The sequence below is a fragment of the Eutrigla gurnardus genome, assembly GCF_963514095.1.
Source record: "Eutrigla gurnardus genome assembly, chromosome: 10".
Taxonomy (NCBI): domain Eukaryota; kingdom Metazoa; phylum Chordata; class Actinopteri; order Perciformes; family Triglidae; genus Eutrigla; species Eutrigla gurnardus.
The window spans coordinates 20,466,393-20,482,037 of NC_139924.1; the positions used below are offsets into that span (position 1 = coordinate 20,466,393).

At 42.9% G+C, this 15,645-nt stretch overlaps 1 protein-coding gene across 3 annotated transcripts in view; it reads right to left on the reverse strand.

Moving 5' to 3' along the window:
- The window catches only part of numbl (NUMB like endocytic adaptor protein), a 53,208-nt gene that overhangs the window by 3,774 nt on the left and 33,789 nt on the right, over positions 1-15,645 (reverse strand). For 2 of the 3 annotated variants that reach the window (XM_084018714.1, XM_084018716.1), the window contains exons 2-8: positions 11,858-12,008; positions 9,836-9,910; positions 8,195-8,269; positions 5,111-5,251; positions 3,479-3,683; positions 3,041-3,310; positions 58-237 (exon numbers count right to left, since the gene is read on the reverse strand). In XM_084018714.1, coding sequence (XP_083874840.1) covers positions 58-237; positions 3,041-3,310; positions 3,479-3,683; positions 5,111-5,251; positions 8,195-8,269; positions 9,836-9,910; positions 11,858-12,008 — 1,097 coding nt within the window. Of the gene's footprint in view, positions 1-57; positions 238-3,040; positions 3,311-3,478; positions 3,684-5,110; positions 5,252-8,194; positions 8,270-9,835; positions 9,911-11,857; positions 12,009-13,286; positions 13,420-15,645 lie in introns of those variants that run through there. The other variant, XM_084018715.1, reaches the window with a different exon arrangement.

Consider the following 15,645-nt stretch of genomic DNA (forward strand, 5'->3'; position numbering starts at 1 on the left):
TAGTTCAGAGTGTGCACCATTAAAAAAAAGAAGAAGATATGATGCAGAATATCTTACCCTGCATTGGTCCAGGTGGAGGAGGTAGGGTAGGGGCCACAGTGCAGGTTGAAGGGCCATTTGCACACAAAGAAGGGTTGGAGAAGAGCTCCTCTGATGGATTGGTAAAGGAGGTGTTGATTTGGCTACAAAGGGCGTTGATAGTACAGTCTCCCTCATCTGCCATATCCATCTCTGGTACTAGCAAGAAGGGGAAACAGACGGGTGGTGGCGAGGTGGGAAAAGAGAGAAAGACAAACGGGATAAGGAAAATAATAAAAAAGATAAATAAAAAGAGGTGGAATGGGAGACAAAGGGGTTTGAGAAGAGGGACAAACATACGAAGAGGGAGAAAAAATATTTGTTCATTTGTGTAACAGAGCCAGTTAGCATCAAAGGCATAGAAACTGGAGCGGCTGTTATTGACCTAAAAAGCATCAAAACCACAAGATTCTCAAGACAAACATGATGTTTTGTTAATCTGAAAAATTCTTCCTAAAAATAAAAAAAGTTAGTCACAAGAATGCCTGCAGGCCAAGGCGAACTGTGTGAACAACTATATTTAGCATAATAATATACAGTACGTTTTAGCCCGTTATGTCTTTGCCTTGTGCATTGGGGAAGACTCAGACAGATGTGAATTTGGCTCGGTTTATCCATGTTTTTAAACCAACTGTAACTGATCCGACCAGTGAGGGATTAGGCGGCATAATGTTCCTGTCTGACTTTGGTTTGTACTGCAGCTTTAAACCTCTTCTGCACAGATTGCAGATATAAATAAATATAATATCTAATTCCCTGGTCTTTGGCCTCAGGTCCCTCCCTTCACAATGAAGGCCTTAGACACAGAGGAATTTTATTTCTTCCCCTACTCCCTCATCCTTCCTGTTTTGCTGCCCCCTCCATCCACACTCTACATGCACAGTCGCTCAAAACACTTGACAAAGAGGGGTTTGAGATCATGACATTTTGACGTTGTGGTTAAAGTTTATAACACATGCATGCAAAGGAATGAACGTATAGAAGAGTGGGATTAAAGTGAAGTAAAGTAATACGGTTTCCCACAGATGGGCCCATTGTGGGTCAGACCCCAAACCTTTACAAGCCCACTTTTCTACTACACGCACATCCCTCTCATCTGTGTGCAGTGTGTGGCTACAGGCCCTGAATTATGTCGGTGGGTGTTGAGGGCATGTGTAAGGTCTCCCATTAATGATTCTCTGTGTTTTGTTCTGCAAAGACCGACCCTGTGATCCTCCTCTTTCCCTATTCTGGTCAATGTCCCCGCAGAGTTCAGAAGCATCTCTATGTACTTCATATGTGTGTGTATGCGTGTATGTGTGTGTATCTCTGACAGAGGGCTCGCTGAAGGCTAATCAGGACAGCTGATCAATATACACATTGTTCAGAGAGTCACAAGGGAGCAGGAAGGCAGAGCGCATCCATGTGTGTGTGTTTGTGTGCACGCGCATGCAGAGGTAGAGACATATTATATCAAAAACTGCATCAAGTTCACCACCAACACTTATGTGCACTAACCAGAGTAGGAGTTGAATGTTGTGGTTTAGTATTCCAGTCAGAGAAGTTCCCCAGTCAACTCTCTCATCTCTCCTAATGACTATAATCACCCCGCTACTAAGCATTGTGATCCATGGCACCACGCTGAGTGGTTGTGTGTGTGTGTGTGTGTGTGTGTGTGTGTGTGTGTGTGTGTGTGTGTGTGTGTGCGTGCGTGCGTGCGACATACTTGTAAAGGGTAAGTCGGTTATTATTAATTGTCCACAGTAAAAACAGCTTTCAGGGTCACACACACCTGGCCTTCAGTGCCGACATTAATAGCAATAATAAAAGCACTTCATATAGCTTTTTTTTTTAACGGCAAGCGTTGGGATGAAAGTGAAGAATTACATCGTCTGCATGAAAACATGAATAAAATTGCTGCTGTGTGCCTCCTTCAGTCACCCAAGTTGAAGTTTGTCTGTCCTAAATGTCATCACTTCCTTATTTTACCCCATTACACATGGAATTTTGGTTTAAAATGGGTTTTTTGAGGTCAAATTGACCTTTGATTTTTGACCAACCAAATCTAATCAGTTCATCTTTTAGTGGCCATTTGCGCCAAATTACCCCCAGGCCTTCACAAGAATAGTACGGATGGAGAGACGGATGGAGGAACTTTCCAAATGGAAAATGTAATAACGCTCCAAACTGCAAACAACTATGATGTAAGTGGAACACAGTGAGTTCTTTTTGTTTGTGTGCAGAAGCAGCAGTAATGTTCCATGACTTCTTTGAAATATCAAATAACAACTAACAATTGGGGATTTGAGTTTGCAAAATCTTAAAAAAAAAAGAAAGAAGATGTTTTGATTTTTGCAATTGAAAAGCAATGATCCCAGCTGAGTTAATGGTGCGTACTGCACGGAGACATTGTGATATCAAGTGAATTAAATGTGGATCAGTCACCCCTAGAAACCCAACTAACTAATGTCAGCTGGTGTCATGGCTTAATGTTAGCCTTTTGTATCTGCCAGTTAATATTCCTTATAATAATAATAATAATAATAATAATAATAATAATAATAATAATAATAATAATAATAATAATAATAATTATTATTATTATTATTATTATTATTATTATTATTATTATTATTATTATTATTATTATTATTGTATATTTAAATATAGTAAAGGGCGAAAATGTTTGTTATTTAATATAAATGTTACAATGGACAACTGAAAAAAACAATCCTCCCTTCAGCAAAATAAAATAATAATAACATACATACACAACATTCCCCCTATAATAACCTACTGCCGCCTAATCATTTTCATAGAGTGCTTTTAAAAACCAGTTCAACCTAATTAACAAATGTTTCTATAAAAAGGGGTCAGCAGCAACACATTTTAACCTTCTGACTCTAGTAAACAGCGTTACCAGGGTCAGAAGGTCAGTAGGTCCTGTCACCAGCAGGTGTGAAGTCCAACTTTTTCAACTCACCAGGGTTCTTGTCCTGGAAGTCGGTCTTGCGTTGCAGTGTGGACGGCAGGTCGTTGAGGCGGAGTGACAGCTGCCTCTTGAAGGGAGAATTCTTCCCGCTGAGGGCTGGGAATCCCCGGAACGAGCCTTGACGCACCAGCTGCTCGATTGGAGCGTGGCGGCGAGGGATGGCGTGAGGCCCGCCAGGCTCTGGCCGCTCCATGGGGGACGCCGCACCCTCGGGTGGGGATGCGGAGCCAGGTGGGAGGGCTGGGATGGCAGAAGGTTGGTCTGGAGAAGGAAATGGGCACATGGTCATTTCTGTTCAAATCTATATACAATCTATTGATGAGCTATCGTTAACTGCCTGCCTGATGTGACCCTCTGTGAGTTTGCTCATGTGCTTGACCGTATAAGCAGCACCAGAGCACAGGTGCACACTTTGAGGTGTCCTCCTACCTTTCTTCTTGTCCTGAAGCTTGTCCTCTCTATCGCTGCTGCTGCTCTGCTGGCAGGAAGGGTTGGAGCGGAAGGAGCCCTCGCGCACGAATGAGGTGCGACTGGCGTCAAAGGAAGCCGTCACGCCGCACTCCTTCTCCCTGCGCTGCTTCCTCTCCAGACAGGCAGCAAAGGCACAGCCAACTGCATGGCTCAGTCTCTCCCCCTGGTGGAGCAAAAAAAACACCCCTCAGTTTTAAAGGGCATCTACACTTGACCTTGATTGATCATTTGCAAAAAAATCTGAATAAGGGTTTACACACTTCAACAGCCTTTACTGTGACTGTTAACAGAGCTTCTTTTTGTTGTTGTTCAACGTTCAAATCAAGTTCATACATTCACATGACATCGTCGCAGTGAAGATCAGATTAGGGTTATTATAAACCTCAAATCTCCGCTGCTGTTAAACGACATGAATGCTCTGAATGCAACTAATTCCGGCCTGTCTTTTGCAATCTATTCCTACTTTGCACCACCTCTCTAACAGCCTCCCTCCTATCTTCACTTCGCTTCTCTCGTCGTAGGCAGCCATGACTGCTATGGGAGAGGCTGTTCCGTTTAAGATGAGCAGATACAGATATGGAGTGCTGGTGGAAATAGAGGCAGACAGAGATGGAGAGATAACTCCACAGGCTTCTGTCTAATCCCCTCTCCTAATCCCGCAGGTCTGCACTGCGCTCTCTTCCGTCCACATGAATAATCCAACTCACAGTCTAAGCTGATGAAACCACCATGGGATTGGAACCACAACCCACCATGACGGCATTTGTTTCTATTGCAGTTGTCTGTAAATTACACAACTCCTCATCCCAAGGTCAGCCGAATGGAAACACCAGAGGTTAGAACTCACGCTCACTCCAACGGCTCAACACGACTGTCCATGAACAAGCTAGAGAATGGATCAACGTGTTTCTGAATGATCCATGCAAGGCAGATGTATGTTACACACACGGAATATGGCTGAAGCTAACGATTGTTTCCATTACTGATGAATCACTTTATTTCTACAATCTGATTAATTGCTTTGTATATAAAATGTCAAAGAAAATGCTAAAAAATGCAGAGGAGTCAAAGTTCACATTTCATAAACATATAAAACTTACATTTAATAAGCTTAAAGAGGAGAACACTACCCGCATTTTTGCTTCATAAATTACTTTTAAAAGAATTCCATACATCTTATAATTTCTGCATTTTGAAAAAGAAAACAGAATTTTAAGTGAAACCACAAATTCAACCTCATTGCCATCTGTAATATATTATATGAAATATATATTTTTCATTCTGTCTTTAACAAACACCATTACCCATAATCCCTAGAAACATCACAAGCCAAGGGGCCACAGATGTTTACATTAGAAGAGGGCTGAATATTATGTTTGTGGATGAAATACGTGCTGCAGCTGAATGCTGTAACAATTATTTGTAGTTCAACTATGTTACATTTATAAAGGTTTGAAATGTATAAAGTGTGGTAGTGGATGCTTTTCATTACTGAAAGAAAAGCTGAATAAGAGATTGCAGAAGGTAGTCCAGTTTCTGTAACTAGCACAGAGAAAAAAGGGGTAAATGGGAGGTTAATTGTCCCCTCACCGAGTCCTTTAGAGCCATGAAGCAGTGGCACATCCACCGTCTGGTCGTACCGTCTCGGCAGATGTAAGAGAAGGCCTTGTCATAGTTACGATCGGGGGCGCAGAATGAAACCTTCTCTATGGTCTGGTCCACAATGAGGTCCTGAGAGAGGAACAGAGAGAGAGAAAAGAGAGCGAGCGGTCAGAGAGAATCACATTTGACAGCAAAGTTAATCGCATTGTTCCAGCAGGTAGATTGCATCAAATCACACTGACGTGGTTTACTCTTCTTCACGGCTGCTCAACCGACGACGGGCAGGAAATATAGCCTCAGTACTGAGCATATCAGCTTGTAGACTGATCCGATACTTGACCCACTGCTTTCAACCTCAGCTAACCCCATGAATCCCCTCTCACCCCGACCTATTTACACATCCACCAATGACAGAAAAGCAAGTGACTACGGACTAATGACACTGAACCCTCTTTTCATCTCCGGGATGTTTCCACCACTTGCCCGTCCTCCTATAAAAGGGTTATTCAGCCGGTCTCAGCGTCTATAGCCACTACAGAAGAAACTTAAAGGGGCCCCTTCTCTTTCTCTGTGTACATTAAGGGCCCCCTGGCTCACCCCCTTTGACTCACCGAAAAACAGAGAGGGAAGGAAAAAACTTGAGGCCAGAGGGAGAAGAAAGGGAAGAGGGTTCACACACTCATCCACGCACTTCCTCTCTCTCCTGCGGTGTCGCCGAAGACAAAGGGAGGGGAGGATGAGGAGAGAGGAAGAGGGTGGACGAGGACGGGAAAGGAGGAGAAAAGAAGGAGAAAGAGGAAGAATAACAGCCCATTCATTGTGGGCCAATTAATGAACGAAGGGGGATGCTGGTACCGAGGTGAAAGGCTGAGCAGAGACCGATGTGTTCTGGTACAGTAAGAGTTGCTTTCTGTTGCTCCAAACACATTAATGGTGTGTTTTCTGTTTTTATGAATTTGCATGCTAATGCATGGCATCTTTTTTTTTTATGGAAAGTGCAAAACAGAAAGTGTGTTTGTGAGTGAAGATGACTCAGCTCGTGTCCCTACATCACTGAAAGGAAGAATAACAGGCGTCAGCATGTGACTCAGAGGGTCTCCTTTATGCAGACTTTCTGCCTAGCTTTAAAAAACGAACCCACTTCATTTCTCTCTGATGATACATTATGAGGTGGTGCGTCGCTATTGTTCACACACATACACAGTACATCCACTGATGGTGGGAAAGCATCTGAATAGTGCGTCATTAGGTGTGCTCACTGATTCATAGATGGCGGCTGAGCTGATCATAAAAAGATTTGATTGCTGCTAGGCCTTTGCGTGACTCGCTTTAAGCAACAAAAAAAAAAATAATAAATTGACCACAGTGAAAATATTGTTCTTTAAAGGCTAAATAGCAACAAATATGGATTAGAGCACAATATTTTGTTTGATAACAACATGTCGTCAATTTGGGAAATGATTACATCTGTCTTTTTCCAGTAATTAATAATTTGGAATTTACAACGCTAGACTTATTGGGAAATGTTTGGAGATTTCTGGCTCAGTATTTACTTTTACAAATGTATAAATTCCATATATTTAGCACTTTGTATAGCTGTTGAAGTATAAGACTTTATTTAAAAAAAAGGAAGACTACGCATCCAAACGTTCCAGAAGTGGCGTATCTCCCTGAAGCTATGGTGCTTGTATGTTTTGTACCATCGTGTACTGAGACCATCAACAGGTCTAGCTCTTTCTTTTGCTACCTGGCTGATAAAAAGAGTTGCTAGAGATGAAACACATCAGGTAAGATAACGTTACATTTAGTTCACGTACACGAAGCAGTTTCACACAAACCTAAATGATACTATGACAGACCACAAAGTGAAACTTTCTTGACATGCAAAATTATCATTCAAATTTACAAACATCATATATTTAATTCATAAAACAATTCAAACAGGATGAAAAAACAAACTTGTTGACCGTCCTACATATCTATTTCTGAAATAAGGTCCCATGAGGAACATCGGAAGGGGCGGGACTTAGCCTCTCTACAGGGTAAAAAAAAGTTAAACGATAAATATCTCCATGAAACTTCTCAAGTTGATGACTTACATTCAGACAATTATTTTATGTATTACAAGTTGTCTGACATGTTATGTGTAAATATACAAAATGCAAAATAAGGTATTATTTAATGATTATCTGGTCGACATTTACAAATATAAAAATAAGTAAAATAAACAACACCTAAATGTGTGTTTTGGATGTTTTCCTCCCACCAGTCTGAAAGAAGAACTTGTTTTTGGAAGCAAAAAAAAACTATGTTCATGCCTGGGGTGTCACGCCTTGAATCACTGTTGGTTTTGGGATTTGTTGACAATAACAACAACATAACATACAGTCAGCCTTATTCTTTAATATTTTTGGATGAGACACATCACTGAATGGATGAAAAGGGGGGAAAGTAATAGAAAGAGGCTGCTCCGTTGGACTCACTCTCTCATCTATTCTCCACTGCTATTTATTCTGCTCGGCTTTCAGTAGAGCCACAGAGAGCTGCACTCACTCTGCAGGGGACACACACACACACACACACACACACACACACACACACACACACACACACACACACACACACACACACACACACACACACACACACACACACACACACACACACACACACACACACACACACACACACACACACACACACACACACACACACACACAGAGCCTGGGAGCATCAAGACAGTAGATGCATGGTGGATCTTCTGCTGTCAGACAGGGACAGAAGGAGACTTTTGCTGCTGGTATGAGAACTGGAAAATGCCTCTGTCTTAACTGAATATGAGAATATAAAATAAGGGAGATGCTGTAAAGATGGATGTAAACGTTGTTTTCGTTAGAGACTGATAATTAAGCCATAGATATAATACCTGTGTGCACTGTATTGAACATAACTGTAGGAAACACACTTCCCCTCCTTGTTCTTGTTGTAATAGAAAGGGCAGACAGAAGACAGAGGAACAAGGAGACGGACCACAACACACACCAGCTACCCGAAGAAAATGTGTTTGCTTACCTTAGTTTTGTCATCCACCACCCTGAGTCCATCTGCTGAGACCCACAACACTGCCTTGACTGTCTTTTTCCCACTCTGGAAAGACGGAAAAGTAGCAATAGTTATCATTTATCACTTAAGAGGCAGGTGTCGCATAAAAAAAATGCATTTCAACAGATGATCCTCCATAATTGCAGCGGTGCGAGCAATAAGCACGTAAAAGCCACTTTTGCAGCTACATGTGGTTATGTGAAGTGATGCATCCTAACAGCAGATGACGTGGTGGTGGGTTGAGAGAGGCGGGCGAAGATAAAAACCTGTGCCAGCTGGCAGAAAGAGTAATTTCTCCAGAGGAGGGCACCAGGCAGAGATAATAAGAGACTCAGCAATGGCCAAGCCTAAAAATACAGAGGCTAAAAAAGCTACAACTCCATGTGAGCGAGGTAGCGTTTGCGCGTGAGTGAGTGTGAGTAAGGGAAACAGAGAGCCGGAGCACTGCAGGATATGGCTTTGAAACCCGCAGCTAAGCGACAAGGAGCCTCAAATTTTGCATAATCCCATTAAGAGGAAGACAGCGGGAGTGAGAATGGAGGTGAAGAAACTGATGAAATGAGTTGAGAGGAGAAGGAAAGCTAAATTGGGAGGTGGAGCGGGGGAATGAAAAGAAAGGTAACTTGGGTAGAAAGTTTTTCAGTGTAAAAGGCAAGAATGTTGCTAAAGGAAAATGCTGATATAAGGTGGAATATGGAAAAGAAAATAGTGGAGTTGATCCAGGGAGAATCAAAAAAGGAAAAAAGAAATGAAAGGAAACGGCGGTGAGAGGAGATGGAGACAAGAATGAATGCGTGAAACATTTCTCCTGTATGCATTCAACAAATTCAGTTTACGTTTTTCCAAACAAACTCATGCTTTTTGTTAGATTTCCTCCTTCCTGCACCGAATGTGCTGCTCTGCAGTTTTTGGGCCAACGTGAGTTTCATACAAAAAGTCTAGTTTAATTGCAGTTACATGAAAAGAAAGCAATAGCCTACAGATGTGAATACACAGACTGCGGTTTTCTGCAGGGTGTGTGTGTGTGTGTGTCTGACACCGGCCGGTCTGTGTCACTCTGTTCACACGCTCCCTGTCCGAGTCCAGCTTCCCAGGGGGGTGAACTGAGTGTGTGTCGGTGTGCATTTCGATGTGTAGTTATGTTAGCCCAGATCTCATTTTCTGCTCTCCTGGGATCTAGTGGGATCAGACGTAGGAAGACCGATGAGCAGAGAGACAGATATTGAATAGGGCCCACCAGGGAGGGGGATGAGGGAGATGGAAAAGGTAAAGAAGAGAGAATAAAAAAAAGAGAAGAACTGCAGACAGTATTGAACGTGTGTGTGTGTGTGTGTGTGTGTGTGTGTGTGTGTGTGTGTGTGTGTGTGTGTGTGTGTGTGCGCGTGCTCCTGGTCGATACTTTATCACATGAGTTTTGCTTAGCTGGGTCTGTAATGAGCTCCAGTGAAGTTTAGTAGATCCTCGGGGTGAGTATTTTCGAACTGCCTTTACACTCCAGTGCTGCAGCAGAGGAGCTGTGTGTCCTTGTGTGTGTGTGTGTGTGTGTGTGTGTGTGTGTGTGTGTGTGTGTGTGTGTGTGTGTGTGTGTGTGTGAGAGAGAGATTTGCTTACAACTTTTAGCTTCTTCACAGCCTCCTCACATACATGCATCCCTCTCGACTCCTCCACCTCGACCAACCCCAGGTACTGCAGGGAAAAAGGAGAGCAGAAATATTAATAACCAAAACCCAAATGGATGCTCGTTGCTATAAAGTTGTCACTGTGTTTTCATGGTTGAAGCAACCAAAGGGCTTATTAGTCCCCGAGTACTATGAAATTGACACAAGTTGCTAATAAGCACCCATACTGGATTTACAGCCACATGCTATAGAGAGGGACTGTAATCATTCATAGCCTCACATCCCGTTCTCTGTCTCTCCAGTGTTCTGCTCTGTGGCGTACGGGGAGCCACAGGGACATGATTATAGCTCTCAGCAGCTCTAGTCAGAGTGTTACTGAGACAGTCAAAGTTTTAAGGGGAGCTCTGAGTTTTGGGCAGATTAGTCGTGGAACTAAAATGCCTGTTATAAAGAATGCGTGAAGTGTGGCAGATTTATGAATGAGTTGTTTATTTGTTTTTCTGCCTGCAGGGGGATTAAAGGACCACCACAATTAATGTCTGAGATCTTATGATGAGATCAACGCGAGCTGAGTTTTTGTTTCGTGAACAGCACAAATCGCCAAACGTAATGGGTGGAAAATGTTCATGGTGCATGATTAGCAATTATCATCTAGCAATCTGCTCAGAGCCTGCGTGCGTGCATGAAACTAAGTAACCACTGAATGCCACTGAACAAAACATTGATATGCTGAGTCATATTTGCTTCAGTTTGCTGCACTTGATAAACTTTCCAGCGGGACATTTTTCAGAAGTTCCCAAAACTCGCTGTTTCCTAGCATTGAGCACAAGAACACTGTTTTCTTCCCTCTGGTTCACCTAGGCAGCCCTGCATTAATAGTGCAGGAATTTGGAGGGAGAACGGAGAGAAAGCAGGGATGAGAGAAGGGAAAGATGAACGAGGAGCACGGAGGAAATCAAGGCTATACGGTAAAGAAACTGAGAGGTTTTTAATGCTTCTATACCTTGCTGTAAAGCTGGCTCCAGTTGGCTGCTCATCTCATCACAAAGTCTGCAGAGCATTACCATCAGGACCATTTTCCATTAGCTTGTCACTCATGCCTTTTTTTTCTTTTTTTCAAGCATCTTCTGCGTCATCTTGTCTTGTATTACGCTTCCGTCTCCTCAATTCAGTCTGATGCCATTTCCTCTCTTTTCTCCTCATGTTTCCAGTTCTTTATCTCTTATTTCACATCTCACAACGTCTCTCCGTCCCCTCCGTGTGCCCTCATCCCCCACCCTGTCATTTCCGGTGGTCTCCTTAATCTACAAATCCCCACCTTGATGCCATTCCTCCCTCTATGTCCTCCATATCTCATCGTCATTGTCTCTCCAAGCCCTTCAATAAATCACTGCGGCTCTCAGCGGTAGGCATACAGCACACAGGCTGGTTATCTGTCAACTGGCCCATCAGCAATGCCTCTCCTTTGCACTTAATGAATATGAGGCATTCATCTGAGAGCAGAGGGTCTGTTGTGCTCAATGGCATTTTAATTACCATATGGTTTCTATAAGGCTTAAATGGTTTTCAATCCTACTAACACGAGTGTATAATCAATTGGCTTAGCTTAGCATAAAGAGCCAGGCTAGCTACTTCCAGCTGGTTTCCAGTCGTAATGCTAAAATAAGCTAATCCCTACCTGAATGGCACTGAATAAGAGCTTAATAAATACAATATAAGTAAAATATTCTGTGGTCCAGGCCTCCACCCCAAAAAAAACATTAATTTGCACCTTTCATTGGACTAGTCTGACTTATTTATGTCACTATAAATGTAAATTTACTACTCACCCAAAATGGGAGACTACATTCATGACCTTGTGACATTTTGACAGTTGTGTTCAGTCTTACCTTTTCATTAACAGCATGCTATCACAACTGTCCTATTAAACGAATAGATCTCAATCATGCAGGGAAACAAATATGATTGTCACGTTACACCGTTTCAAGAATGAACTTGCAGTTTGGTTACTCACCCGAACAGGGAAGTTACATTTGCCCTTACGTACAGCCTCCTCGTCAGCCTGCCACTGATGCGGTCTGCTGGCCTCAGGCACGTAGGTGGGCTTCTTCCTCCTCAGGCTCTGCCGAAGCTTGTTCATCTCCGGGGTCACGTGCTCCCTGGTACTGTGGACACAGGAAGGGACGTTCGTTTTAGAGGGCTGAATGTAAGCTCTGATATGTTGTATCTTAAAATAAAAAAAACACTGAAAAAATGAGAGCATCGTCTCTTTAAATGACTCGCTTTAAAGATGCAGTGTGTAGGATTCGGCATGGTGGCTGTTGAAACCAACTGAAACTGTGCCAAGCATGTAGGAGAAGTACAATGGTCGACATGAATACAGTGATCGGTTTGTCAGTTCTGGAGATTCTGTAGAAACACGGAAGTCGGCTCTATGACGTGGATCTGCTGTGTGTGTAGATATGAACAGCTCACGAAAACACAATTTCTATTTTCAGGTGATTATACACTACAAAAAATAAACATACTTATTAACACGATAGTCCATTTCTGCCAATAGATCCTCCTAAATAGAACACACTGTTCCTTTACAACACGCACACAACAACAAACAACATTAATCAAGTCTCCATTCAAAAGCAAGGCTCATTAAAAAAGCTAATTAAATGCGGCAAACTGTAATCTAAAGAAAAGCCACCAGAGAGCTTTGAGCAGAAACTGTAGTCCTGTGTTTCATACGGGATTATGACTGAAGTGGGATGGATTTCATTGATTGGCTTGGGCTTATTATGCAGTAATCATCCCTAACAAGGCAGTCAGCGCATTAACGTCATGAACACTTGATGATGCACCATTGATTCTCCCTTCAGAGAACGGCTGTACAAATCACACAGGTAGAATGCTAACGCTAATGAGCACAAAGCATAGGGTGTACTTTCATCTCCCCAAGAAACATCAAGAACGCTGAGCGAATGCTGATCACAACACACACACACTCACACACACACACACACACACACACTCACACACACTCCTCTGCGCTGCTAAATAAGGCCATTCAGCCCACTGGCCTGTTTAGCGATGCTAATTTCCAACCACAATGAAACAAGACGCCATCAGAACATGACCTGCTTAAAAATGATAATTACTGTTTTCATTCCCCCACAGTCACAGCCCCTACAGGGGGAGTACAGCAACAAAACATCTCTTCTGGCGCGTGTCCTCTGTCTTTACCGAGACTGCATTTACTGTAGCACCAGCTACTCTGTTTACCATGTTAGAAATGTGTGAAGACCTCCTTCCTTGTCCTCCTTCCTCCTGTTTTTCCACTTAGAACAGTCTCTTTTATCTCTCTACAGGTTCTTAAAAAAGCCTTATAATACGCCATAGTCAAGACAAAGAAAAGCAATACATTAAATAACAACTGTGGATTATTTCCTTACCGTCTGGTTGCCCCATAAATCGTCATCTTGGCTAAAACAGGACGCGAATGCACACAAACGTTACACTGACAATATGTGATGTCCATATGTAAGGGATGAGGTCTCTGGTCTGCCACACACAAACACAAGCAAATATATACTCTCACACAGTCACATCACTTCTCATAATCACAGCTATGTTACTGGTAATGAGTGCCAAAGGCAGTAAGACACGCACACACACACACACACACACACACACACACACACACACACACACACACACACACACACACACACACACACACACACACACACACACACACACACACACACACACACACACACACACACACACACACACACACACGATGTGCTGTATTCAAATGAAACAGCTCGAGTGGCTTTACTCATTTGTGGCATGTGAGGCACGCGTCCTGTGCCAAGTGCACACACACACACACACACACACACACACACACACACTCTGCGACCCCCGCTGCACCCTGACGCACACACATGTCAAGGCTGGTGCCAGTCATTTCTGGGCAAAGCGCCACCTGACTGGCACCTGGCTTGCAGCAGGTGTGTGTGTGTGTGTGTGCGTGTGTGTGTGTGTGTGTGTGATGTGATGTGTAATGCCTCACAAGGGAGGCGGAGGGTTGTGGTATAAAGGACAGGGTGGGGGAAGAAGCTGCTGGTTAGGGAATACAGGATGCCCTTTAACTGCCCTCATATGGTTTGGGACAGCAGAAGAGGAACAGGAGTGAGCCAATAGGAATGTGATGCCAAGCCCCCCCCCCCCCCCCCCCCCCCTGTACAGGGTGACAGTAAGTGAAAACATGGGTAAATGAGGTGAGAAAATTACTGCTTGTAACACATATAATTACCCTGTTGATCACCCAGTGCTAATAAAATGGAAATGTGTGAGTGAAATGTGTGGTTTGACAGCAAAGTTTAACAGGCCAAAAGGCCAGAAGGATGAGGCCAGAAAGAAAGAAAGACCAACAAACCAGCAATAAAAGAAATCTACTGTGTGTGGACAACATACCGTAGCAGCGAAGAGAGAACCTTCCTGTCAACAAACTCAGATGATCCATTTAGATCCATTTTGCTTTCATTCCATCATTGAGAAAATCGAATTAACTAGATTTTTATTGATGTACTTTAAAGCGCAGCCTTTCATATTTTAACAAGGAATATATTTGTCTGTACTGTAGGTTGACACAGATATAAATATAGTGATAAAATGTATCCTACTCTTTATCTTGTTAAGTCACAAGAGAGGTCGGGCACTTAAATGTTTCAGATTTAATAGAATTATAAATCCTTTTCAAGGCAAACACATCCATACTTTCACTGTAAAATTACATTTTATGGCTGTAAAACGGAACCTGAATTCATCAACAACTCCAACGACTTCAGCAGGTATTTATTCAGTCATTTTGAAAAGGATAAAGGTGTTCCACCGCAAACTATGGATTTAAAGTCTCAAGATTACATCCTGTGTAGTCTAGATGACGCGCATAAAGAAAATAACTGCCCCTGTAGATCAATGTTCTTAGGGCCATTGTGAAAAGCACTGACCCCGACTTCACTTTACTAATGCTTTACTACTTCCTTTAAAGAAGGAAGAAATAAACTGCAAATTATATTCAGATACCTGACAAAAGTTCATGTGTGTGTCAGGCCGCCGTGAAAAGAAGTTGATAGTCGTTATAGCTCAACAGCACAGTGTGAAATGAACAGAAATCTCATAGTAAATACTCTTTGATGAAGAGACACATTAGGGTGGAGACATTACCCAGCATGCAACAAGTAAAGGCCTTGCATAGCTGTGACCTCACCCCGCACAACAAGAACCATCTGCCCGTGTAAAAAAAAAAAAAAGGAAAGAAAAGAAAAGACACGAGGCGGAGGGTGTCTCTACAGAGGGGCAGGCGAGGATGGAAAGCATCAAAATACATCTATAAATCAATGACAAATGAAGTCCCGCTCCCGTCACAAACCCACGCAAAACTCATAAGCACTTCGGTGCAGACTACACAAACAAGAGGCCTGGTGCCAAAAAACACATAGTCGTTTAGCATCCAGTGTGAGTTAGCAGCCATCTGGAATGCATTGTTGCGGAGGGAATGGCAGCAGGGACGACTCACGATCATATGATGTTATGTTGCAGGACTTTCAAGTCTGTTCACCCAGATTGACCTCCCTTTCATCACCGCTTCCTCCCTCTTCGTCTTTTCCACTGGTGTTAATGCAGATCCCCTCTTTGCTCTGTCCTCCTCATCACCACAATGGATGCAAGAGTGGACCCTGAAGCTAAATGTCTGCAGCTGTGGCGTTTGTGAATGTGAGGAAATGGCTTTCACAGGGAAGA